The sequence below is a fragment of the Orcinus orca genome, chromosome 19 (assembly GCF_937001465.1).
Source record: "Orcinus orca chromosome 19, mOrcOrc1.1, whole genome shotgun sequence".
Classification (NCBI taxonomy): Eukaryota; Metazoa; Chordata; class Mammalia; order Artiodactyla; family Delphinidae; genus Orcinus; species Orcinus orca.
In genome coordinates this window covers 55,024,306-55,051,809 of record NC_064577.1, presented here as the reverse complement: position 1 = coordinate 55,051,809, position 27,504 = coordinate 55,024,306, and the positions used below count along the sequence as shown (strand labels likewise).

The following is a 27,504-nucleotide window of genomic DNA, read 5'->3' as shown; positions in this document are numbered from 1 at the left end:
CAAAACAATTTCAGATTATAATCAGCATTATAAAGGGCATAACCAAAATGACGTGGTAGAAAGTAGGAAATAGGAGCCTACTTTAGACTTTGGGCTTTAACAATTTTGAGCACCAGTAATATGCCAAGGCCTTTGTTAAAAGTGTTCAAATGTTGTGTCATTTAATCTTGAGACACACTGAGAAATGTGGAATTGGCTCCACTTTTATAGATAAGGAAACAGGTTCTGAAAGAATGATTTGCCTGTCAAAGTTCACAGTCAGTGAATGGCTGTGAGCCAAGCCATTTGAACCAAGTTTAACATCTAAATTAATGTCCCTGTTTCCTTTGCTGTCCACCTCTTCTTTCAAGGCTCTCCTGGAGAACAAACATCCTAGGAGCATCCCTCTAGGCCTGCCCTTTCCCCACTCCAGCCTGAAATTCCAGTGCTGAATCTCTTGGGTTTTTTGAGCCCCATTCCCACCAGACATTTTTTCAAGTAAACTGATCAACAAATCATACATGATTCACAACATGCTAATAGAAACTAAACATGTGACTGATATAATGCTAGTAGGACATACTTTTCCCAAATAGGTGACTCTTGCATATTTAAATAGTGGTGTTTAGGGAGACCTTGCCAAACCTCAGAAGCTGTTTTCTAATAGTGGACATTTTAGGACACCTAGTAGGTTAATAAACTGGTTAATATTTACTGAGTTTTATTATAGTCTGAGCATCATTCTATGTGCTATACATCATCTCATTTTTCAAAATAACCTTATGAAGTTATTTTTATCATCTGAGATCTGGGACTTGAAACCAGGTGATCTGACTTGCATATCTGAGCAAGATTTCCAAAGGAACACATAGGAATTAAATTACAAACCTCAAATAAGTTAAGTGTGAACTGGTGAGGTCATGAAACCCACCAAAAGCAAGTTGCCTTGGGTTATGAAAATATTGGTTCCCCTGGTTTACTTTTCAGATAAAATTTTGGTTTAAAACTTCATTGGAATCCTTTGAGATGACAAATTTAGCCAAAAAGTGCTCTTTAGTCCCAGATCTCAGTGGCACTCCTTAATTATAAGTATGATGAGGGAAGCTAATGAAAGCATTTGTGTGGTTTAAAGTTCAATATTGGTGGAAGGGTGAATGTTTAAAATCAACCAACAAACTTTTACTTAGCACTGCCAGATGAGGAGTGCTTGACTAGATGCTGCAGGTGTTACCAAGCCAAACTTGGGTCCACTCACTGGATGCACAAGCAAAACACATCTACTGACACCAGGTTGCAGAGAAGCAAAGTACAGTGTTTATTGCAGGGCACCAAACAAGAAGAATGGGCAGCTAGTGCTCAAAAGACCAAAACTCCTCAATGGCTTGCAGGGAAGGTCTTTTAAAGACAACTTTTGAGGTGAGCATTGCAGGGTGCATGATTAGCTCGTGAACTTTCTTCTGATTGGTTGGTGGTGAGGTAACAGGGTGATGTTTCAGGAATTGTAATCATCCTCCTTCTGGTTCCAACCAGCCTGGGGTCTACATGTTTGTGGTCAGCATGTAATCACCAACTTCCATCTGGGTGGGGGTCTGCATTTCTGTGGAACAACTCAAAGATACAGGTCAAATTGTTATGTATATTCCTTGAGGAGGAACTAGGACTCTGTTTTATTGCTGAACTATTGTTTCAGCTATCATTACCTGTCTTGAGTGCCTTGTTTTTCCTTTGATTCTGCATTCCCTCAATTCTCTAATTGTTAACTTCTTGTCCCTGCTCTTTGGAACATGGGGAAGGCCTAGGAGACTAAAACCTTTTCTAAAAACAAGAATGGGGGACATGAAAGGGTTTTTGTGTCTGGGAAGACCCTGCAGGGTCTTGCTTGGTTTCACAGGTGCTCCCCAAGATCAATGACAGGAACTTGGCTCTGGGTACAGTTTGTCTCATTCCTAAGCTTTGGAATGAGACAAACCCAAATTCATCTCCCAATTCTGAGTGACTTTAGGCAAGTCATTTAGTAAAATGGAAATAACGATTCTTAGTTTATAAAATTATTATTATTATTGGAGATACCAAAGCACTTTTTAGAGTGGCTGGCACAGTAGGAAGTCAACCAGTGTTAGCTCCCATTACTCTCCTTATGCCTCTCTCATCTTGCGTCTCTAAGTTCAGCCAAAAGCCCAAGAGCAGGAAGAGAGAAAAGACTGAGCTTTGAAGTTAATTTCCAGAATAAGAAGTTTCCAAGATGTAGATACTAAAAAATAACTGTGGAAATAAAGTCAACATACATCTTTGTACATATAGTTTTCAAAAACAATGGGCAATAATTATTGTGTAAAATGTTACTTTTAAAGATAATTAATACTAATACATCTATAGATGCATAGGGTCTTGCTATATTTGAAAGAACCCAAGCTTCAGTCCAATTTCATCCTTAAAGAGTATTGTCTTATGCCATTTAAGAACTGCTGGTCTGAGCAGTATTCATAGAGGAGAAAAGGCAAGGAGATAGATAAAGAACACAAAGGAATCTGAAACTAATTGAAAGAGAAGAATTGAGGATAATTTCAAGATTTTTTATTTGGGAAAGTATGATACCATTAGCCAATCTGGGGACTTTTAAAAATCTTGATGCCCTTGATACATTCCAGGTTCGTTAAATCGGAATCTCTGAGGGTGGGAGCCAGGCATCAGTACTCTTTACAGTAGCTCAGGTGATTCCAACACATCCATCACTGCCTTCATCAAAACAAAGAAGTCAGGTAGCATACTGAGACAGTGGAGGAAGGGGATGAGTATAATTCTAGTTCTGTCAAGGTCAGAGCTCCAACAAGGCATCCAGGGAGGAATTAAGGACTGGATCTCAGGAAGGATAGAGCTCAAGATTTTGGAGAGTCATTCATGCATTCAATAAACTTTCCTAAGGCCTGTTAAGTGCCTGGATACCAAGCCCAACAAACAGGATTCTATTCCCTTGAGGGGCTTATATCTAGGAGGGGGGAACATATTTCTTTTTTTTTGGCTTATAAACAAGAGAATTTTATTTCTCACAGTTCTAAAGGATGAGAAGTCCAAGATTAAGGCACTGACAAATTCAGTGTCTGGCGAGAGCCCACTGCCTGGTTCATGAATTGCCATCTCTTTGCTGTGTCCTCACATGGTGAAAGGAGCAGGGAGCTCTCTGGGGTCTCTTTTATATTTATTTGTGTGTTTATTTATTTAGGTTAGGCTCTTGTTAAATACCATTTTTAAAAAAAAAAATTTTATTTATTTTTTTATACAGCAGGTTCTTATTAGTTCTATCTATTTTATACATGTTAGTGTATACATGTTAATCCCAGTCTCCCAATTCATCCCATGGGGGGAACATATTTCTAAACAAACAAGCAGTACAAAGTGTTGTGAGCTCTAAGACAGAAATCTGTATGTAGGACAGGAAAGGAGGACTCAGTTCTCTTGGGAGTGGTCAGAAAATGTTTCAGAGAGAAGGGACAAGGAGAAGGCACCCTGAGGGAAATGGAGAAAGAGGAAAAGAGAGACTACAGAACTCTGGGGAGGCTAACAGTTTTAACAGGAAAGGAGGAAGATGGAGCCAGATGAAGATCATGAGAAGTAGCAGCCAGAGAAGGGAGTACTGTATAGGATAGGGAAGTGCCCTGAAAGGTGAGGGGGGAAAGAAGGATGGCTAATGGGACGGCATCATATAGCACAGAGAGGGCAAAGAGGATGAGGCTGAGAAATGGCTTGGAGTTGATGATCAAGTGGCTATGGAAATTAGTTTCCACAGTGGAACAGCTAGGGAAGAGAGAGTGGGAGATGTCTGGAACTGGACCCATTAGAAAAAGAGAAGGATAAAGAGAGGGCTAGAGAAAATACTGGGTTGCCCCAAAAGTTCATTCCATAACATCTTTTGGAAAAACCTGTATGAAAAACTTTTCGGCCAACCCAATACTATGGGGAGGAATGGGGGAGAACATTTAAATATTAAAATAGAGAAAAGGTGCCTGTAGTGGGAAAAGTTTGGGACTCAGGGATAAGCTATTGTGTTGCATTCTCTTAGCTGGAGCTGAATGGCCTTGGGGCGGTTACTTCGCTTAGCTGGCTGTCCATTTTTCATCTGTAAGATGATGCAGTAGACATGAGATTTATAAGGGTATGTCCAGATCTGACAATCTAAAAAATTTAGTGGAAAGAACAGAATCAAATGAGAGGGTGAAAAAGACTCTTAACTGCATAAAGCCTGATGATGGGTCAACTTTGTTTCCAGATACGTGTGTTTGCCACGTTCGGCCACCTCATTCTCCAGGTACCATCCCCTAGAACCCACTTTTTAAAAAGGAAAGGGTACCACCTACCATCTATGCTCTACCCATGAGAGTACATAGGTTAAAGTCACAGCTTCTGGAATCATACAGTCCTTCACTATGACTGCATGAAAAATGACTTACTTTGGTTTTTCTAATCTGTAAAACAGAGTAATAAGAGTACTGGTTTCAGAGTTATCATGGGATTAAATGAGAGAATGCATGTGCATGTAATGTATTTACAGCACAGCTAGCATATAGTTCTAGTAAAGAAAATATTAGCATTCTTGAACAGGTACAGAAAGAACAGCAGGACCCTGTGCCAGCAAAGTCTATGTATATCTTCTTTAAGATAGGAATACGGGTCGTGATATACTTTGAACCACACAGATCTTTAAAAGAAAAATGAGGAGAAACATGCTCAATAAGCAGATTCACCTAGTGGCAAAAATACAGGCTCTAGAATCAGGCAGCCATGATTCAAACTCTAGTCAAGCTATTTATTAGTTATATATATACATATATATATATATATTTTTTTTTCGGTACGTTGGCCTCTCGCTGTTGTGGCCTCTGCCGTTGCGGAACACAGGATCCGGACACGCAGGCTCAGCGGCCATGGCTCACGGGCGCAGCCGCTCCGCGGCATGTGGGATCTTCCCGGACCGGGGCACGAACCCGCGTCCCCTGACGTCAGCAGGTGGACTCTCAACCACTGCGCCACCAGGGAAGCCCTAGCTTTATATTTTTAAATCTCTGATTACATATTTGTACAAATGAAGTGTATGCTACCTGTCTCCAGGCTTAGGAAGACTGCATTCAGATGGAGTTCCACTTCCAGGCACTTAAGTGTATTTAAAGTACTGTAAAGGTTATTTGCAGGAATTCCCTGGTGTTCCAATGGTTAGGACTTGGCACTTTCACTTCAGTGGCCCGGGTTCAATTCCTGGTTGGGGAACTAAGATCCCACAGGCCACGCAGCGTGGCCAAATAAAAAAATAAAGGTTATTTTCTTTGCTTCTACCTAGCATTATGACTTATGTGTAAATAAACGCTTAGTAAGTGTTTTTAGAATTGAAATTTTAGTGAGATTTTGCTCCTGGTATCCAGAAATTTTACCCTTGTTTCTTTCTGGGATTCTGCCTCTTCTCTGACCTTAACTTAGCTGTGAATTCTATCCTACTCTCAGACCATACTAACACGGACTGGGTTGATTATCCCACCAGGGACTTGGCAGATCATGGAGAAAGTGGCAGAACACAGAAAGAAGGCTGCAACCACCACAACACCCCCGTAGGCAAACGGGGAGAAAAGAGCTTCAGGTAGTACCCATCAACCTGGTTCTGTTTACCCCGACATAATGTCCTGAACACGCTCCCTGGTGCCATGTTCTCAGTGCCTCAATCCTGTAGCACAAGGAAATAAAAAACAAAACTTCTCCCATAAGAAGTAGCAGAATTATGTTAAAAATATGTATGTTGATTCCTTCCCAGTTCTCATTCCCTGGGAAGGCCACTGACACCAACAGCAGCCTAAGCTGAAATTTTCTCTTTAAGCTTGTAGGGTTCAGAGAGTGGAATATTTTGTAGAGTCTATAATATGAAAGAGATTAGGTTGGTGATGTCACAAGAGGTTTTCAACAGTGTGGGCAGAAGCTGTAGCGATGACTAAGGTAGTTGATAAGTAGCACCACAAGAAGTAGTTATTGGGCTTCCCTGGTGGCGCAGTGGTTGAGAGTCCGCCTGCCGATGCAGGGGACGTGGGTTCGTGCCCCAGTTCGGGAGGATCCCACATGCCGCGGAGTGGCTGGGCCCGTGAGCCATGGCGGCTGGGCCTGCGCGTCCGGAGCCTGTGCTCCGCAGCGGGAGAGCTCGCGGCGGTGAGAGGCCCGCATACCGCAAAAAAAAAAAAAAAAAAAAAGAAGTAGTTATTCACCCTGGATAAGCAGGTGGAGAATATTAGTTACAGGCAGGAGGCATTTACAACAAAAATGATTCATTCTAGATTTTAGAATCCCAGGTATTAGCTCACATGGGTCAAGAAAAATTAGAAATAACAGAATTAGAGCAAAAAAAAGTTAACCCCTTGGCACACACTGGAATTGGTTTTGATTTCTATTTTTAAATATATGACTAAGGACATAAGCCAGACCGAGCTCCCTTTGATCTCTTGTCACCATTTCCAGGGCCCAGGAAGGGCTTGTCGAACTGGGCCCCACTTGACCACAGGAAGCAAGATCTGGAGGCACAGGGAGCCCATCTTATGCTAACTGCCATCACCTTGGAGACACACCACTCCCCAGCAGGCTCCGGCATCATCGTGGAAGACTGTTACCATCGCTAATCAGATGTTAATCGAATGCACCAGAAAAGGAAATAAATTCCGCTTCTGAAAGGGCAGCTGGAAAGAGGTTGAAATGCTCCAGCTCGGATTTACATTCCAAAGCAGTCCTAAAGCCAAACACTCCCTGCCGGAGCAGAAGGAAAGCCCCTCTCTTCTTCTCACCTTCGCTGAAAAATAGTTCCCTGGAGGAACCGAGAACTCGCTGGGCGACGCCACGTGGTCCCTCAGGAAATTGGGGCGAGACAAAGGACGCCGGCTCCTGTGAGGCCTCTCGATTGAAGCCAGTCCCTCCTCCTGTCCATCACCTGCAGCCTTAAAGTGCCAGGGACACATCTTCCCTCCCGGATCTCTGGGGCGGGTAAATAAGTCGGGGTGGGGTAAATATTTCTAGTTAGGCGATTCACTCAGTGGTTAAACATGTATTTTGTGGGTGCCAAACGCTGACCTGAGCGGGTTATGTGGTTAATGCTCACAGTAACCCGAGACGTGTGTTAACTCCATATTTCCTTCTTTACAACGGGGAGCAGGAAGCGCAGAGAAGAACAGCACCTCGCCCCGTGAGCGGCAGGATCCGCCCCCGGGTCACTCGTCCCCAGCGGTGTTCCCAGGGCCGCCCGGCCGGTCCCGCGGCTCGTGGCAGGTGCGCGTGTGCCCGCCCCCTCCGGCGCTCCCGCCTCAGCCCCCCCAGGACCCAGCCCGGAGCCCAGCGCCTCGCAGCGGCCAGGGGAAGTGCGGCCCGGGGGGCGGAGCCAGGGCCGTGCGGGTGGAGTCGTGAGCCGCGGTGGCGGAGGCCCGGGCCGGCTCCCTGCGCTACCATGGCGTTCGGGAAGAGTCACCGGGACCCATACGCGACCTCCGTGGGCCAGCTCATAGGTAAAAGGGGGACCCCTCCGGCTTGGGGCCGGGACGCTACGCGTTGACTCTGTTCCCGGCCGCAGAGGATCGCGTGGGTCCGAGTTCGACGAACTCCTCCCCCCTCCCCCGCAACTTTCCCAGGCCCCGCGCTCCGCTGGTCCCGAGCGGCACCTGTCCCCGCCAACCTCTCTCGAACCCCATCTCCTCACCTCCCGTCTTCCGGTGCTTTCCGGGGTGGGGGTGGGGTGGAAGCGGACAGGTGGACCGAGGGGATCCAGGTGTGGCGTGGCTGGGCCTCTACGGAGGCGTGTCAACTTCTGGGTAAGGGGAAGCTCTTCAGAAAGTGAGTCCACCCGAGGGCCAAGTGTTGTCCTGCCCGTTTTGCAAAGAGAAAAAGTTTCCAGGAGGTTAAGTGCAGTGACCTCGATGTGACAGGCAGGTCTCCAAACTAGTTCTGACTCCAGGCCCTTAAAACGTGAGTTACTTTTTAGGGGTGAACAAAGAGAACGAACATGCCTAGCATTGGAGCGAAGGAAGGGGGAGCCAGGCGCGCTCTGGGTACACAAGAGGCCTCTCCAGGCAACTAGGGGCTACACAGGTGTCTGCCTGACTCCTTCCCTCTCCCGTGGCCGTGCTCTGATCCATGTACGCGGAAGCCGGAGCCAGTGCCTGGACTGTTTAACAATACCGGCTCCCTTCTCCCTGGTCTCTGATACCTCCCTTGGGAACCGGGTGTGGCACCAGTGCATATAGATGCCAAGCAAAGCGTCATCACTTCGGGGAGCTTAGTGGGATGAGGAAATCATGAAAACCTGGTAGTTATAATAAGGAGGCTCAGATTTGAACAGTTTTGCCTGCAACTCAGTTAACTGCTGTATGACAAGAACACATTACCCAGGGACTTCCCTGGTGGTCCAGTGGTTAAGACGTCACCCTTCCAATGCAGGGGGCGCTAGTTCTATCCCTGGTCGGGGAACTAAGACCCCACATGCTGCGCGGCCAAAAATAAATAAAGAATGAATAAATTAAAGAACCAAAACCAAAACACTACTCAACCTGAAGCTTAGTTCCCATACCTTTATAAGATGGTGAGTGTAACTATCATTGAGGAGGAGATGCTTTCTAAACTGTTGCTGGCTGTATCTCTGTTGGGTATTAAAATGAACCCTGAACAGAAGTGGATGCAGGCTGCATCTTCATAAGCTGATTTATTCTTTAATGCTGTGAACATTTACTGACTGCCAGCTATATCCCTGGACCTGGACCAGGCAAAGGTAAGATGTGGTCTCAGCCATCACGGAACGCATAATCTTATAGGGAAGACGCACACAATTTCGTACTGACAATAGTGCAGTACTTTTGCAATAGAAGAGAAGTGTAAAACACCCAAAACTTATGAAAAGGGAGAACTTAACTCTGCCATGGCCTTTGAAGGATGAGTAGGAGTTTTCTAGGAAGATGGGAAGGTGGGAAGAAGGAGGACAGAATGGGGAGCAAGAAATCTGGCAGAAAGAACCTTGTAACTGAACACAAGATTGGTAAGCCTTGTCCATTTGAATGCCAAATTCAAATAGTGTTTCTCCTAGATGAGGAGCAGTCTAAGCTTTGGAGTTCCCCTAACCAAACCTTTATCCTCTTCATTATCCTTTTAATTTTTGCTCAATTCCCCTAGAACCTCATGTTTTCATGCTGAGGGATATTCTCCTTTCTCGTAGTAGAGATGTTAAGCTCATTCAGGTTGAGTGTTCTATTATCCTTCCCAGGTGACATTTTGTATTCTTAAGGAGGATGTCAGAAGAGGGAAAAGCTATCTGACTGTTTAGTGATGGGGTTACAGGTACAGGAGCCTTCAAGTCTGCCTGGTGCAGCTCTGGTTAGTACAGGTGCTAGGAGGTACATAGACAGTTTCAGTAGAGCTGTCTTTTTCTCAACACCACCCCCAAAGGAGAATAAGTGACTTTTAAAAAGCAAACAAAAACTGGCATCAAACATCAAACAACCTAGATTTGAATGCTAGTTCTACCGTGTACTGACTGTGTAGCCTTGGGTAACTTCCTTAACCTCCTTGAACTTCTATTTCATCACCTCAAAACAGTGGGTTAAATGAAATCGCATAAGATAAAATACTTAGTTTAGCACTGTGCACTTCATCTTGTAGGTGACTGTCCTTCTCTGAAAGACAGGCAGGCAGATGGAGATTTAGCTGGGCTGTCCTGGCCCTGCAGCCTTTATTAATAGGTCACTCATTACTGTTGCAACAGAAACACCTGGGTTTTGACTGATTCTTGAATTACTGGGAATTGCTCAGAAAAAAAAAAATCTCTCTGCTCTTTGGTGATATAAACTTAATGGTACTTGCTAGTAAACTCCAGGCAGATTGTTTCAGGAGGACCAGACATGTTTTATTCTGTTGTAGCTCAGATTCAACACAACAGCTTTTTCTTTGCAGAAAAGGCTACATTTGCTGGAGTTCAGACTGAAGATTGGGGCCAGTTCATGCACATCTGTTACATAATTAACACTGCCCACGATGGGTGAGTTCAGTGTGTGGTTCATGTATTTGCCTCTCATAAAAAGTGTCAGAACATATTTTCTCTTGCAAACTGGTTTTCTTGTTGAAATAGTGTTTCCATCACCCTTTAAGCACCCACTGCCTTTTGAAGACATGTCAGGTTGAAATATTAGGACAGCTGCTTGTTTCAGCATGTGGAATATCTGAGAATCCATTATAATTTTTCTCCTCTTTGCCTTTTCCTTAATAGTTTCAAATTTTGTCTCGGTGAAGCTCAAATTCCTTGTTCTTTAAGGAGAGAGGAAGATATTGTTTCCTTTGTTAGGAATTCTTCTTGCTCTGATTGGCAATATTTTATGTTACTGTAACTGAAAAATATTATCAAGAAGCTAGTGGACTCCTGGTGGTGACCTGTCTCTGGGCAGTTGTCATTATCAACCAGGAAATAATCTAGCAGTTGTTTTCCTCTGCTTGTCACAAGACAATTTTTTTTTTCTTCCGAATGCCAACTCACCCATGTTTATGCTGAGTTCTTAAACAATGTGTTATCTTTTGTTACACTTCTTAAACTTTAGAGAATTGAAGTTTAAAAAATAAAATCATTAAGAAGACCAACTATTTTGTGATTTAGTCTGAACTACAAGTTGTTATAAGGGATACAATTCTCTTGATTTTCCTGTGCATTTAAACTAATAATGAACAGCAAAGGAGACTGTCTTAGTTTTTGTTGATGAAGAAAACATTACACTTAATTATTGACTATCTCAATGGAAAGTACTTATGGTTAGTACTTTAAAATATTTATGGTGTTTTCCCTGTAATCTTGTTTACCATATTTGTTTCCTCTAAACCTTTTCTTCACTGATAATACTAATTTCTTCATTGATAATGCAAAAAGGGAAATGCAATGTAAAATTTTTTTCTTTTAAAACAGTGTCTTTATTCTTTTCAACTTTTCTAAGGGTTTCATCTTAGATTTTATATATGATTTTTTAGAAATATATATAATATTTTATAATAGTTACAAGTTTAAGTATATGTAATATTATGTAATTATGTTATCATATAATAGAAATTCTACCCATGCAAGCATAACAAACAAAATTGGAAGGTAATATGCAAAAAATATTTGTATCTTTTTTAAGTTTTGAGGTATAATTGGCATATAGCACTGTATAAGTTTAAAGTGTACAGCATAATGACTTGAGTTACATATACTGCAAAACAGTTTCCACAACAAGTTTCGTTAACATCCATCACCTCATACAGTTACAAAAAATGTTTTTTCCTTGTGATGAGAACTTTCAGGATCTACTCTCTTAACAACTGTCAAATATACCATACAGCAGTATTAACTATAGTCATCATGTTGTACGTTACATCCCCATTACTTATCTATAACTGACCATCTCAGAGTAAATTTAGACTGTCTACTTACACATAGTTCCTCCTTTTGTAACATAACATTGTAGCATATCAGAACCTGACCTGGTTAGTCCTAACTCCTCCTACATCCCATTGCCTATAGGATGCTTAGGAAATACTAATAAAAATAGGTAACATTTTTGGAAATTACATTTCCTGTAAACTGGTTCTGTGCGTTGATATGGGCTGTGGGTGTGAGTATGCGTTGATACGGGCGTGGGTGTGAGTATATTTCACATGTAGTGCTTTCTAGGTAATGATCATCATCTGCATATTTCATTTGATTCTGACAAGGAGGTAGGTGGTATTGTCTGCCTAGATGTATGAGGAAACGGGTGTAAAAATGTTAAGTCAGCTGCCCAGTGCCACACAGAACCAATACCTTGGTTATCTCCTTAGCCGTTCCTCTTTCCACACTGCATGCTGCTTTTCAGAGACTACTTGCTTTCAGCAATGGCTACATTGATGATTTTACTGTGTTTATTGCCACAGGCCAAAAGATGCAGTAAAAGCTTTGAAGAAAAGGATTTCCAAAAACTACAATCATAAAGAAATACAACTTACCTTGTCAGTAAGTATTTACTTTAATGTTAAATTAAGACCAGAATTTTCCAAGCTATAGTCATGTTTCTAATTTTGGGTATAAAAGATACAAATATTCTGAGATAATTAATAGGTTAGCAAAAAGTTATTTACAGTATGAATTAAAACTATTCATTTATTGAGAATTGCAGAATCAAGGGAGTTTCGTTGTTTGTAATAGCATTTAATTCGGTGGAAAGTGAGTGTTCCTGGAAAAGCATATTTTCCTGGTTAGGAGATGGGAACTGGTCATGAAAAACCTGTAGGTACTGAGTTGCTCAAGAAGTTTGTGTATGTGTTACACATGGGGAAGATTGAAGCTTGAGAAGTGCCTCCCCGTCACCTTTCTACCTCATTTGAACACCTCTGTGGAATTCTGAGATGCTGGAGGCTCTTTAGGGTTCCGCCAAGTTCTGCTGTTTGGTATAATTTGGAGAATGTTCTTTGTTGATTTAAACAATTCTCCTGTGCACCTTATCGCTTGATTTGGGTGTGGACATTTATTTGACATGTTCCCATTTTCCCCCAACCTTGGCCGTGTGACCTCTTCAGTTGCTTGGTGAGTTGCCCGTTTTACTTCAGTATGTTTTGCAAACCTGCCTGCTGCCTGAGAGTGAGCTGTGTGGCTTTCTAGTTTCTTCTGTGTGCCTTTGCTGACCTCAGCCCAGCCGCAAGCCACATGTGGTTATGGCACTACTCTGCCAGCATCACACTGCTCTTAGGGGACTTGGACGTGTTTATCTAGAGGGCTGTGGAACAGAGGTGAGCACAGCCCCCCTTTTCTAGCTTCAGGGGGAAAATCATTTATCACATCTTGCTTACTTGGAGAGTAACTGAATGAGAAAATGAATTGAAGTCTTAATGATACTATCACTGAAGAAACCCTTCAAGTTGGGGTCTGAATATAGTTTTGGAGGGATTTTCTTCTCTCATCTTTTTTGACCTCTCCCCTGTCCTTTACCATAGCAGCCCCCTCAGGGAGGTCACAGAATGCAGGCAACTGGAGAGAGAGGAGTAAGGCACTTCAGTAGAAATGTCAGAACAATGGGTTGGTGGTGGAAATAAACCTTTGCCTGGTACCTGGTTGATGCTCTCAACAACCCTTTTAAGAAGTTGTATTATTGACTCCACTTCAGAAATGAAGAAACTGAGACTTAGTGAGGTTAAGTGATTTTTTTTTTTTTTCCCCCTCCAAGATTTAAGTAGCATAGGCAAGATTTCAGTCCGGTTCTGATTCTAAATTCCATGTCCTTGCCCCATACCACCTTGCTTCTCAGAACAAATCAAGCCCCTTGAAAGAAAAGGCTGCTGTGTTTCATTTGTGTTTTCAACTCTTTTCTACATGGTAGAAGACCTAGTGCATCAGTGTACCAGGTGTTGAGTGGTTAAAATGATTGAGTGTCCTTCAGCCCCCATCCCACTCTCCTAGCATCCAGGAAGGACTCAAGGAATGTACTGTAGAATTGGGGTAGAAAGATACGTAGCTGTGCCCTAAAATGAAGTGGATCTAGGATATCTCAGGGCTGCTGAAGGTTAGGAGAATTGACTGAGTAACCTAAGGGCAGAAGATGAATTTATGCCACTTTTGAATTTCAGCATGCGGTATTTCACCTTCTCACAGTTGTTTATTCTGTATAATGCGTTTGTCTCTTTCTCTGTTGTAGCCAGCCTACGTGACATTTCCATGGTTGCTTCTTATCCTCAGCTCCATATCCTCCTCCATCACGGTTCCTTCCTTCTGGGGATAAACCAGGACTCTTCCCTGGGGAATCTGATTTATTCCAGAGTGTTGTCTCTTTCAGCCCTCCATCTCTGAGTTCCCACTCTTTCTGTCCTTCCAGTCGTCTGATCTCTTAGGCCTTACTCCCAGCTAGCTGCCTGTTCCCTGTTCCACCTCAGGTAACTGGACATCCTCCACCTCCTAATTTCCACACTAGTACGTGAGAACAAGCGAATCTAAAACCTGTGCCAAAGTAAGGGTGAGAGTCACAGGTTGGAGGTCATTGTTAGGGGCAGAGTTCATTAAGGTACCTACTTCTTGGATTTTCTTTGAATTGGTCTTTGACTCTTGCTAGCTTCATGCATATTTCCCCAAGTTGTATAGTCAATGGCCCAATCACCTCACCTCACGCTACTCACTGCATTGTAGTGGTGTCTTTAAGGCTTCAGAACAGACTTTAATATTAACTTAAGCCAGACTTAATCATGAGAGAGATTAGTCACAGAAAGAATCATCCAGGGGCTTCCCTGGTGACGCAGTGGTTGAGAATCTGCCTGCTAATGCAGGGGACACGGGTTCGAGCCCCTGTCTGGGAGGATCCCACATGTTGCGGAGCAACTAGGCCCGTGAATATTTAGCATTCATTTTACTGTTAGGGAAAATGAGATTTGGAGGCAGAGTATCTTGCCTAAGACAGCATATCTGGTTACATGAAGTATTTTTATAAATTCCCATTGAACTAGAGGCACTTTTCCTCTCAGCAGTTCATCAGATAAAAACTCATCATAACAGTATATCAAGCAAAAACTCATTTGTTATTCAACTTTTCAGCTTGTCTTTTTCTAAACAACTTGCATTAAAATACAATAGATTCATCTTAATATGTTTTGGATTCTGATTTTACTTTCCTTTGCCTTAAAGGTTCTCCCTGTATATTTCACAAAGCTGCATGTGCTCAGCTTCTGTATTTTATGGTTGCATTTTTAGCCACATTGCCCTTAAAACTGCAGCTTTCATACCTTCTTATTTCTGTATTGCCATTAAAGTGACACAAATACAGAGCATGGTGTAAAGTCAGTTTTCAGGGCTTCTTTTCTGCAAAGATGATTATACCTATCCTGGTCACGTTATGGTTTTTGTGACCTCGGAGAAGGTGTTAGCATGGGAACTAGAGATTTAATTTTGTTTTTAGATCGCTTTTAGAAATCCACTTTCTGCATGCAGTTCTTCAATACCAGCTCATTCTTTCTTAGCCTGACTTCTGCTTATGTTGCTTTATTGAAAATCTTTTTTTCAAGGTGACTGATGACCCCACTAACCAACAAACCTAGCTGAGTTTTTCAGCCCATATTCTTAACCATTTGACACTCCATCCTCCTAGAAACTCTGCCCTCTTTTGATTTTACCAACATTATGTTCTATTTATCTTATGCATCAGTTTCTGTTGATTGCCTTTCCTGAGCGCCCTTCTGGCCTCACAGGTGAACCCCTTTGTCCCTTCCTCTCTGCTCATCCAAGGCAGGCTTGATTACTCACTTTTGGCCTCACTCTCCCCTGAACTATAGCTGTGCATGTACAGCTCTCAGCAAAAAATCTCTTCTTGAATGTCTCATTGTCCTTTTTGTCTTAGTCATCTTGAGCTGCTCTAACAAAATACCATAGATTAGGTGGCTTAAACAACAGACATCTGTTTCTCACAGTCCTGGAGGCTGTGAAGTCCAAGATCAAGGGGCCGGCAGATCCAGTGTATGATGAGGGCCCACCCTCTGGCTTGTAGATGGCCATCTTCTTGCTGTATCCTCACATGGCCAAGAGAGAGATGATCTCTCATCCCTTTCTTATAAGAGCACTAATCTCATTCATGAGGACTCCACCCTCATGACCTAACTCCCTCCCAAAAGTGCCACCTCCAAATACCATCACATTAGGGATTAGGAGGTTCAACATGGGAATTTGGGAGGGACACAAACATTCAGTTCACAGCACTTATAAACTCAAAATATCTAAATTTCAACCCACCGTTTTGACCTTCGACTAGTCATAGTATCCCATCCACTTCCAGATTTCCATCAATCTCATGCAGAGTAGCAGTCACTTAACTTTCAGCCTTTCCTTTTCAACAAACCCCGGTTGCTGAAAGTTCTTGCTTCATAATTCTCATGTCTTTCCCTTCCTTGTACCCACATCATCCTAGTTTAGGCCTTTCTGCATCAGGCTGTACTAGTGGGTAACTGCTGGATCTCTCTATCATTCCAGGGTCTTTGCCCTCCAATTCCCTTTGTAGGGTGCTGCTTGAAAACCTTGTCAGAGTACTATGCATGCACTAACCTTTCTCTCAAGTTCAGGATAGAGGTGTGATGGTGACAAAACTAATAAGAACCCTTCAGTGGCTTCTTACTGCCTTCAAGATAATCTTCAAATTCTTTACATTGCCACACAAAATTTCTCTACTGTCTGGATGAAGCCCCTCCAGACTTAATCCACCCACCTCCCCAATGTCCCCAGTTTGCTGATGTAAAGAAGCCTCTACAAACTGGAGTACTTATCTTCCTCCTCACAGCTCATATGCTTTGTCACCTGTACTTATATTTTTTAATACCATTTACCTGTCTAGACTATTGCTCTATACTTATTTGTACTTTTCTTGACCATTTTTCAAAGCCCAGCGTAGAACAACCCTTTTCCAAAAGTCTTAAGACCACCTGGCCCTAAATTATCACATCTGCCTATAAAGGTCTGTAGCTGGGGTAACCATGTAATTTTTCATCTAGGCAAGGACATTTTTGAGAGTGAAAGGAGGTATCATCATTAATAAAACCAGGACAACAGGAGTTCACCAGGACTTTCCTGGCAAAACTAGGACACGTCACCTTGTATAGAGCCCACATGCTTTGTTTGCACCTCCCATTGGCCCTTGGCATTTACTACCTTGCATAGTTATTAGTTCTCGTATAATTGTGTCCTGGCTCCCCAACAGGACCATCCGCTAAGCAGTTACATTATGCCTTATATTTCCTCACATTTCCAGAACCTAACATTTTGCCATGTATTTTAGTAGATACTAAATTATGTTTATTAATTGGAATGCTGGTGGAAATCATTACTTGGCAATTTTTACCTTATATTTAGGAGGTGGTTTTGCAAAGAGATAAAACGTTTGATTTTTCTCTTTAGCTTATTGACGTGTGTATGCAGAACTGTGGTCCGAGTTTCCAGTCTCTGATTGTGAAGAAGGAATTCGTTAAAGATAGTCTAGTTAAGCTGCTGAGTCCCAGATATACCTTGCCAATAGACATTCAGAATAGAATTTTGAATTTCATTAAGGTAAGTCTATTATATATCTTATGGGATGGTGAATGTCTAAGATTGGAGATTTAATTACCTAACTCCCAATTGGTTCAGTGATCCTTTACAAGCCTGGGATTGAGCCCCAAAGAGTTTTTACTATTCGGTTTTCCATGTAATAATAATTTCTTGGCATTGGATAGTGGCCTTTTTCTGAAGAATTTGTAGTCTTTTCCATACATGTCTCTCAGTTTCTATCTTATCTACATCAGATAGGAGAGAGAGTGACGTGTACGTTCATTTTGCAGGTGTGGAAACTATGTTCTGGGGTAGATAACTCACTGCTTTCAGAGTTATTTGGCAAAAGAGCTACTGATGCTGTTTTAGGATCTGTTAATTCTAGATTTAGTATAGCAAAAAAAAAACAATAGTATTTATTCCAGAGTTTCATTAAATTGTTGAGGCATGGCAGTTTGGTGATTAAAAATATATTATTCTAATGGCCATCATCAAAAAATATACAAACAGGACTTCCCTGTTGGCACAGTGGTTGAGAGTCCGCCTGCCGATGCAGGGGATGTGGGTTCGTGCCCCGGTCCGGGAAGATCCCACATGCCGCGGGGTGGCTGGGCCCGTGAGCCATGGCCGCTGAGCCTGCGCTTCTGGAGCCTGTGTTCTGCAACGGGAGAGGCCACAGCAGTGAGAGGCCCGCGTACCGCAAAAAAAAAAAAAAAAAAAAATATATATATATATATATATATATATATACATACATACACACACACAATGGAGAGGGTGTGGAAAAAAGGGAACCCTCTTGCACTGTTGGTGGGAATGTAAATTCATACAGCCGCTATGGAGAACAGTATGGAGGTTCCTTAAAAAACTAAAAATAGAACTGCCATATGACCCAGCAATCCCACTACTGGGCGTATACCCTGAGAAAACCATAATTCAAAGAGTCATGTACCACAATGTTCATTGCAGCTCTATTTACAATAGCCAGGACATGGAAGCAACCTAAGTGTCCATCAACAGATGACTGGATAAAGAAGATGTGGTACATATATACAATGGAATATTACTCAGCCATAAAAAGAAACAAAATTGAGTTATTTGTAGTGAGGTGGATGGACCTAGAATCTGTCATACAGAGTGAAGTATGTCAAAAAGAGAAAAACAAATACTGTATGGTAACACATATATACGGAATCTAAATTTTTAAAAAAGTGGTCATGAAGAACCTAGGCAGGACAGGAATAAGGACGCAGACGTAGAGAATGGACTTGAGGACATGGGGAGGGGGAAGGGTAAGCTGGGACAAAGTGAGAGAGTGGCATGGTCTAATATACACTACCAAATGTAAAATAGATAGCTAGCAGGAAGCAGCTGCATAGCACAGGGAGATCATCTCAGTGGTTTGTGACCACCTAGAGGGATGGGATAGGGAGGGTTGGAGGGAGGGAGACACAAGAGGGAGGAGATATGGGAACATATGTATATGTATAACTGATTCACTTTGTTACAAAGCAGAAACTAACACACCATTGTAAAGCAATTATACTCCAATAAAGATGTTATATATATATATATATATATATATATATATATGATTATTCTAGTCTCTAAAAATGTACATTCAAAAGTAGCTTTCTTTTTCTGAGTAAGGTACATAATTGTCAATCTCTCATTTTCTGTCACCAGTTTAGGAGTTGTGTTTTGTTTTGCTGCTTATTTATCTCTGGAACTTTCCATCTCTTGAATTCAGACATGGTCGCAGGGTTTCCCAGGAGCTGTGGATGTAAGTGAAGTGAAAGAAGTGTACCTGGACCTCCTTAAGAAAGGTGTTCAGTTTCCTCCATCAGATGCAGTGGCTGAAACAGCCAGACAAGAGGTAGGAGGCCGTTCTTTGACCTATGTAGAGTAAGACAGTGTAGTGCATGGGTCTTTTCTCTTTGAAAGGGACCACTCTAACTCCACCTAGCTTCACCTAAAAGATTAATCTGTTAGAAGGATACTATGATACCTCATAAAATACAAGCCGCAAGAAGGGTGGTGTTAGCTGGATCTTTGAACAGAGAACCAAGCATTCAAATGCCTTGTTACTTGTCTACCTTCCTTTGATCATCAGCTTCGTTCTTCTCTCTCATTGCAGACTAGCTTTTTCCACATGGTAAACAACATAGCTCCCAAATTTTCATATTATAGCCTTAGCTTTTTCACATTCCACGTCCAAAATTTCAGAGAAGGGCCTCATTGAACCAACCTAGGTCAGTTTTCCATTTCTTCACAAATTAACTGAGGTCATATAAGAACGGGGTTGCTCCATATAGAAATTATTTAGGTAGAGCAGAAGAGGGGCAGTTTTCAAAAGAAAAGATTGGTGCTAGACAGGCAGGGGTCTCTATTATAGGTATTCATATAACAGATTTGCTTATTAATACTGTGCCCATAGAAGAGTTTTGCAATGTTCGCATGTATTCATTCTCAAGTTTGCAAGCAACTTTCAAGGTTTTGAACTTAGAACACTTGTAGTGACTGATTATAATTCATCTCCTAACTTCCTATGATTTCCATAACGTAAAAACAGTAATTCTTTCCTTCTGCGTATTGGTGAGTCCTGCCTTGGTAGAAAAAGCAATTCAGGTGTATACCAAAAGTCTGATCTTTGTGAAAGCTTTGTCCTGAGGGCTCACTCTCCCTAGTGACTGAGTCATCTGAATGGAAAAACTGGATTTGGAGTGGCTGAGTTAATTTAAATAATAATATTTCTATATTTCATGTTGATAGACTGCTCAGATCTCACCAAATCCACCACCATCTGTTCCTACTGCACCAGCTCTTTCTTCTGTAGTTTCCAAGAGCTCCACTATTATATTGGTCCCAGAACAGGTAACAACAGCAATGACTGTATTTATTGATGACTTTTTCTAAGTTCTAAGTACTTTATATATAGTTTGTTTATTTTTAACAATATTATCATAAGGTAGAGGTACATTTTAACCTCATTTTACAGAGGAGGGGACTGAAGCTTAGTGGCACTGTATAAGTTATGATGGTTCAACTCTAAGTGGAATTAATCCCATGGATTCTGCCTGATTATAAAAGCCTGAGCTTTTAACAGTTGTCCTCGTCGAGTGGCTTTTGTGGCTTTGTGGAGGCTTGGCTGTGGGACGGATCTTGTGTAAGTTGATTCCTGTTGCTCCTGATAGGACTGTCTGTATGCCACACCAGAGAGCTCAGTAAGTGGTCATCTTATTACTATTATTAACTGTGCCAACTGAATTACATTTACTTGTTTGTCTATATCTGTTTATCTAATGTTTAGACAAGCAATTATGAAACGAAGCTCATTTCTGTCCTGCTATAAGGGAACTATCATTTAAGACTTTATATTATTATTATTCGGTATTATATAACAATCCATGTGATTAATTCCTCATAGAATTTAATCCAGGAAGAAAAAAAAGTGTTTCTCTCTTGATTCTTCCCTCTCTAATACCGTGGGACTATAAAACATTCACTTTTTTCTCTCCCATTGGTTTCTAAGAAACCCAGACTAACATTTGCCATTTTCTTCAGGTTGCTGATAGGGTTACCTTCTCCCTTCTCCATATTGGTTCCAATCTGACTTTTTCCCTTCATTAACTTTCCTGGAGCATAGTTTTAAATTTATTACAAGAGCTCTCAAGACCTTTTAGAAGGTGACAGATTGTACATTTGTAAAATAATTATATGTACATTTGTATAAATTTGAAAATATTAAATTTTACAAAAGTGTTTTCTCTGCAAGCAAGAAACAAGGTAGCCATTCTTTGTGTCACACTTACTGGTGATTGTGTTGCTCTCGACAGATTGGAAAACTGCGCAGTGAATTGGATATGGTGAAAATGAATGTGAGAGTGATGTCTGCCATATTGATGGAGAATATTCCTGGGTCTGAAAACCATGAAGACACAGAGCTTCTGCAGGTGTAGTATGATTTCAGGGACAAGCAGGCCCTGAAAGTTATTCTCTAAACTTAGAGCCTTGGAGATAGAAGGCACCGTAATATTGACTTGTCCATGCTCCAGCATGTTTACTTGATTTTTAAACTTAACAAGAAGCTGCAAGGATGACTTTATCAGAAATGCCGTGGTAACTTAGACGTGGTACTTACCCTCTTGCAATAAATAATTTAACATCATTTAATCATTCATAGCCTAGCCATATACAGCCTCTACTAATCTCTAATTGTTTTCAGTGTGTAAAAGTTACCTATCTATTCAGCAAACATAATGAGTAACTATAATGTGTTAAAGGATATAGAAATGAGGAGGCTGTCCTAGTCCTTAAGGAACTTAGGTCTAGTGAGCAAGAGTGTTTTGTAAACAACAAGTTTAATAAAATATTGATGCTATAATAGAAATGTATTTATCATACTGTGGGTTCAGGGGTGGGGGCAAGGAGAAAGGTGAGGGTTTTTGGAAAGGTTTAGGTGGAGGCAGTGCCGACGCTGTGGAGGAGCAAGTGGACAGTGCATTTGGATGCGTATGGGCATGTGAAGGACACGGGCAGCTCATTATGACTGGAGTGGGGGCCCTCCGAGACCCTCTTCTGTGTCTCTACATCCAGTGCACTTTTTCCCTCTAATGGTTTCTTCTAATTTTCAATTTTAAGGTTTTTTTTTGGTTTTTTTTTTTTTGCTGTACATGGACCTCTCACTGTTGTGGCCCCTCCCGTTGTGGAGCACAGGCTCCGGATGCACAGGCTCCGGACGTGCAGGCTCAGCGGCCATGGCTCACAGGCCCAGCTGCTCCGCGGCATGTGGGATCTTCCCGGACCGGGGCGTGAACCCGTGTCCCCTGCATTGGCAGGTGGACTCTCAGCCACTGCGTCACCAGGGAAGCCCATCAATTTTAAGTTTTAACACACACTTTAACACATTATTTTAGAAGCAGTTAGAGGAAAAAAATCAGTTTCTAAATCTTTTCCTTCCCCCCAAAGTTAAGAAACTTATATTTTTACTTTGCTCTGATTCCACTCCCCACTTCTCATGTTGTTGTTATCTTTCCTTTAAGTCCTTCGATTGTTAGTAAATAACATTTTTCTTGATTATTGCTTGTTTGGGAAACAATCAATGGTGTAAAAATGTCCTTTTTCAACATTACCACCTGTATTTAACTGCTATCTCCTTAAATTGTTACTAGTGGTAAACTTTGAGTGTTTACGTGTCCAAAGATGTCTTTTGGCTGCCATGTTAAGGGCTCACAGTTTGGCCTAGGTACAGAATTATTTTCCTTAAGTCCTTCAAAGCTACTGCTCCATTGTTCTTGCACCCAGTGGTGCTATTGAGAAGTATCATATTATGTATTCTTGCACCTTTGTTTTATAATCTGCTTTTCTGATTGTATTTGTGATTTCTCTTTAATGCCTCTGAAATTTCACTATACTGTGTCTAGGGATATGTGTGCATGTATGTGCATGTGTGTATTTACCTTACTTAACCTGCTTAGTATCAATACTTGATAGGCCTTTTGCCCTGTCAGCTTAAGTGTATTTTGCTTCTGGGAAATTCTCAGCTCTTATTTCAGATATTTCTTTTCTAGTATTCTTTCTGTCTTTGTATGGAACATGATTTAGATGATGAAACTTTCAGTTATATTTTTCTTATCTCAACTTTTATAAACGTTTTGTTTCTTCTTCCTTTTACGCTGTTGTTCTAGCAAAGCTTCTCAATTTTATATATTATTTCTCTTAAATGTGAACATCAGATTGTCTATTCGGCCCTCCTAATGAATGTTTTATTTCAACAATTTTTTATTTTAAAAATTTATTTCAATTTTTATAATAGTTCTTTCATGGATACGCTTTTCCCTTTTGTCTTTATAAGGATAGTAATTATTTTTAAAGGTGCTTTTCCATTTGCTCTGTGGATTCTCTTTCCTTGGGTACAAGTTCTTTTGTTCATCACCTCTTTCATTTCATTTCTCAAGTATCTGGATAGACTGGTGATAGTGAGCTTATTTTTGTGTGAGATCCCTGACAGCTCGTCTGCATTTCTGTGACCCACCTTGCCCATGCCAAGTGGAAAACACTGTTACTGCAGCTTGTTCTTAGTACTATTTCTGAGTATTTCTGTGTTTGCTGCTGTTTTCAGAGTACGTAGCATTGGCACGGGATGATGCTGGGTGGGTTATATTGGTAGCTGATCTTCTAAGTTATATGCTTCCTATTTTTCCTGGTTGCTACCAGCAACTGGAAACAGTACCCTATGTCTCTGTCCCAAGCATTTCTCCCACCTAGACACAGATGCTCCTGCCTCAGCTGTCTGGTCTCACATGGGGAGAGAGGCGTGAGCACAGGTTGTCTTGTCCAGTTGTCTCACTACTGTACCTCAGCTGTTTGTTAGCTGCCCCTCATACTGTCTTCTTCTGGCTTCCACGGTCTCTAGTCATGGAGCATCCTTCATTTCCTTCCATGTTCTGTGGCAGTACTCATTGTGGGCAGTCTTGAGTGTCCTGGATTGTGCTTTCCTCTAATCCAGGGGTCAGCATGCTGTGGCCAGTGGGTTATATGCAGGCTTCGGTTGTCTGTGAACTCAGAATGGGTTTTACATTTTTAAACGATTTAAAAAAAAAGAAAAAAACAGGTCATTTCTCAAGTTATATCTATGCAAGCCTACCTCCAGAGACCACAAGGGAGTCAGACACACCCCTCAAGGAACCCCTTGCCACCCCCAACCCACTATCAATGGATTTGAGTTTGTGGTATCCCTCAGGTGCACAGAGGGTTTTTAAACCACAGCTTGGGAGCATCAGGTTCCAGGAGAAGGGTGGCAAGATCTGGTCTGCCCAGGTTATTGCGGACTTGATATGCTATGCCTGAGTGGGCTTAACCCAGGTGGCAGAAGGAAGCCATTAAAGGGATATAAGCTGAAGGACTGCATAACCAGGTAAAACTTTAGAAAGAATCCTCTGGTGAACACTGAGATGACAAATTCTGGGGGAAGCAAGACACAAGTCTTGGAAACAATTTAAGACAGCATTTCCTACTGGTCTTATGTTGTATGTTATGTGGGGAATATGACATCTGTGGTCAAATAAGTTCCAAAACCAATTGTTTACTGTATTTCTCCTCTTGGAGGGTCAAAAAGTTCATTAGTATAGTAAAGGCTCTAAGAGTCTTTTTTTATTGAAGTATAGTTGATTTACAATGTTGTGTTAGTTTCAGGTGTAGAGCAAAGTGATTCGGTTATATCAATACATATATATGTATATATCTATATTCTTTTATTTGATTCTTTTCCATTATAGGTTATTACAAGATATTGAATATAGTTCCCTGTGCTATACAGTAAATCCTTATTATCTATTTTATATATGGTAGATATATTTTATATATTGTCCTAATTTATCCCTCCCCCAACCCCTTCCCCTTTGGTAACCATAAATTTGTTTTCTATGTCTGTGAGTCTGTTTCTGTTTTGTAAGTTCGTTCATTTGGACTGTTTTTTAGATTCCACATATGAGTGATATCATATAATATTTGTCTTTCTCTGTCTGACTTACTTCACTTAGTACGATCATCTCTAGGTTGCTGCAAATGGCATTGTTTCATTCTTTTTTTTGGCTGAGTAGTATTCCATTGTGTATATATGTATATACCACATCTTCTTTATCCATTCATTTGTTGATGGACACTTAGGTTGCTTCCATGTCATGGGCGTTATAAATAGTGCCACTACGAACATTGGGGTGTGTATCTTTTTGAATCAGAGCTTTCATCTTTTCTGGATATATGTCCAGGAGTGGGATTGCTGGGTCATATGGTTACTCTGTTTTTAGTTTTGGAAGGAACCTCCATACTGTTTTTCCGTAGTGGCTGTATCAGTTTACATTCCCACCAACAGTGTAGGAGGGTTCTATTTTCTCCATACCCTCTCCAGTATTTATTATTTGTAGATTTTTTGGTGGTGGCAATTCTGACCAGTGTGAGATGATACCTTATTGTAGCTTTGATTTGCATTTCTCTAATAATTAGCAATGTTGAGCATCTTTTCATGTGCCTGTTGGCCAAATGTATGTCTTTTGATTGGGTTGTTTGTTTTTTTGTTATTGAGTTGTATGAGCTGTTTTGTATATTTTGGAAATTAAGCCCTTGCCGGTCACATTGTTTGCAAAGATTTTCTCCCAGTCTGTAGGTTGTTTTTTTGTTTTGTTTATGGTTTACTTTTTTGTGCAAAAGCTTGTAAGTTCGATTAGGTCTCATTTGTTTATTTCTGTTGCCTTGGGAGACTGACCTAAGAAAACATTGCTACAATTTACATCAGAGACTGTTTTGCTTGTGTTCTCTTCTAGGATTTTTATGGTGTCATGTCTTATGTTTAAGTCTTTAAGCCGTTTTGAGCTTATTTTTGTTTATGGTTTGAGGGAGTGTTCTAACTTCATTGATTTACATGTGACTGTCCAACTTTCCCAGCACCACTTGCTGAAGAGACTGTCTTTTCTCCATTGTATATTCTTGCCTCCTTTGTCAAAGATTACCTGACTGTAGGTGTGGTGTGACCTATTTAGGTGTGACCGTGGGTTTATTTCTGGGCTCTCTATTCAGTTCCATTTATCTATATGTCTGTTTTTGTGCCGATACCACACTGTTTCAGTTACTGTTGCTCTGTAGTATTGTCTGAAGTCTCCAATGGTTATGCCTCCAGCTTTGTTCTTTTTCCTCAGGATTGCTTTGGCAATTCTGTGTCTCTTGTGGTTCTGTATAAATTTTAGGGTTATTCTAATTTTGTGAAAAATGTTATGGGTAATTTGATAGGGATCACATTAAATCTGTGGATTGCTTTGGGTAGTATGGCCATTTTAACTATATTAATTCTTCCAATCCAAGAACATGTGATATCTTTCCATTTCCTTGAATCATCTTCAATTTCTTTTATCAGTGTTTTATAGTTCTCAGCATATAAGTCTTTCATCTCCTTGGTTAGGCTTATTCCTAGGTTTTGTTTTGTTTTTTTTTTGATGCAATTTTAAACAGTATTTTTTTTTACTTTCCCATTCTGATATTTCATTGTTAGTGAAAGAAATGCAACAGATTTCTGTGTATTAATCTTGTATACTGCTACCTTGCTGAATTCATTTATCAGTTTTAATAGTTTTTATGTGGAGTCTTTAGGGTTTTCTATATAGATATCCTATTGTCCACATATAATGACAGTTTTACCTTTTCTCTTGCAATTTGTATACATTTTATTTCTTTTTTCTGTCTGATTGCTCTGGCTGTGACTTCCAATACTGTGTTGAATGGAAGTGGTGAGAGTAGGCATCCTAGTCTTGTTCCAGAATTTATTGGGAAGCCTTTCAGCTTTTCACCGTTTAGTATTATGCTGGCTGTGGGTTTGTCATAAAATGGCTTTCATAACGTTGAGATATGTTCCCTCTCTACACGCTTTGGCAAGAGTTTTTATCATGAATGGATGTTGAATTTTATCAAATGCTTTTTCTGCATCTGTTGAGATGATCATGTGGTTTTTGTCTTGTTTTTTGTTGATGTGGTGTATCACATTGACTGATTTGCATATGTTGAACCATCCTTGTGAGCCTGGGATGAATCCAACTTGATCATGGTATGTGATCCTTTTCATGTGTTGTTGGATTTGGTTTGCTAATGTTTTGTTGAGGATTTTTGCATCTGTGCAAAGAGTCTTTAACCCAAAATTTACAGACTTTTTGACTAAAGAATCTCTAGTTGCTAAGTATCTGTTAATATCCTATAGAACATCAGAGTAATATTCATTGAGAAATAAATCAGTATTTTGGATCAGTGGTTTTAAGTATATTATTTTTAAGATATTTTACTTAGGAACGTTATATCATTTTGCTAATGATTCTTATGGTTCCTGGCCTTGGGCAAGTCATTTACTATCATTGGACTTAGTTTCTATATATATATATATAAAATGAGGAGCTAAGATAAGAGCTTAGCTCTTCATTTATACATCCAAGTTATGAGGAGATTAAAAAGAAAATTAATTATAGAGTTCCTGTGTAGTAATCCCTTTTAAAAAATCCACAATCAAAGGCATTCACAGATATAAATTCTGTGACTCATGATGTTAACAAGCATGTTAAACTAAAATTTAAAAAGTAAATATCAAAGTAAAAGGGTATGTGGCAGATAATATTTTTCAAAAATGGACATGGCAATATTCCTAGTTCCACACAGTCTTCCCAGCCTTTCAGAGCTCTCAGATGAAGTGGTAGGATTTTTCTCTCATGTTTTTATCTATCTGTGGCAAACAATCAATCCTTCAGTAAAATGTACACTGAAACATCCCATTCAAATATGCGCATCCAGTTTTATTTGATGCCATCGTGGAGTGCACTGAAATGCCTTTTTGTGTCCAAGTCTTTGGGTACAGATGTTTGGTTGAATTTTGCAAGGATAATGCTGATTTGCTGGTTGCTGTTTTGATGCCAGAGGTTAGGGTTGTGTGTTGCCTTGAATAGTAAAGAGAC

At 40.8% G+C, this 27,504-nt stretch overlaps 1 protein-coding gene and 1 long non-coding RNA gene across 4 annotated transcripts in view; one reads left to right on the top strand and one right to left on the bottom strand.

Annotated features, from left to right (window-relative positions):
* Positions 1-1,270: 1,270 nt before the first annotated feature.
* On the bottom strand, positions 1,271-7,216 carry LOC117202108 (uncharacterized). 2 transcript variants are annotated; one of them, XR_004484297.2, is made up of 3 exons: positions 7,069-7,216; positions 6,786-6,972; positions 1,271-1,587 (listed from the first exon to the last, which is right to left on the bottom strand). It is a non-coding gene; the product is annotated as an uncharacterized LOC117202108 (long non-coding RNA). The 2 variants fall into 2 exon arrangements; XR_004484296.2 differs by having other exon boundaries at positions 1,271-1,576.
* Positions 7,217-7,356: 140 nt separating this feature from the next.
* The window catches only part of TOM1L1 (target of myb1 like 1 membrane trafficking protein), a 52,711-nt gene continuing 32,563 nt past the window's right edge, over positions 7,357-27,504 (top strand). Inside the window, exons 1-7 of one of the 2 annotated variants that reach the window (XM_004271800.3) lie at positions 7,363-7,496; positions 9,928-10,012; positions 11,908-11,986; positions 16,892-17,041; positions 18,771-18,896; positions 19,793-19,894; positions 20,857-20,973. In XM_004271800.3, coding sequence (XP_004271848.1) covers positions 7,439-7,496; positions 9,928-10,012; positions 11,908-11,986; positions 16,892-17,041; positions 18,771-18,896; positions 19,793-19,894; positions 20,857-20,973 — 717 coding nt within the window. In that variant the 5' untranslated portion in view covers positions 7,363-7,438. Of the gene's footprint in view, positions 7,497-9,927; positions 10,013-11,907; positions 11,987-16,891; positions 17,042-18,770; positions 18,897-19,792; positions 19,895-20,856; positions 20,974-27,504 lie in introns of both variants that reach the window. The other variant, XM_049701627.1, reaches the window with a different exon arrangement.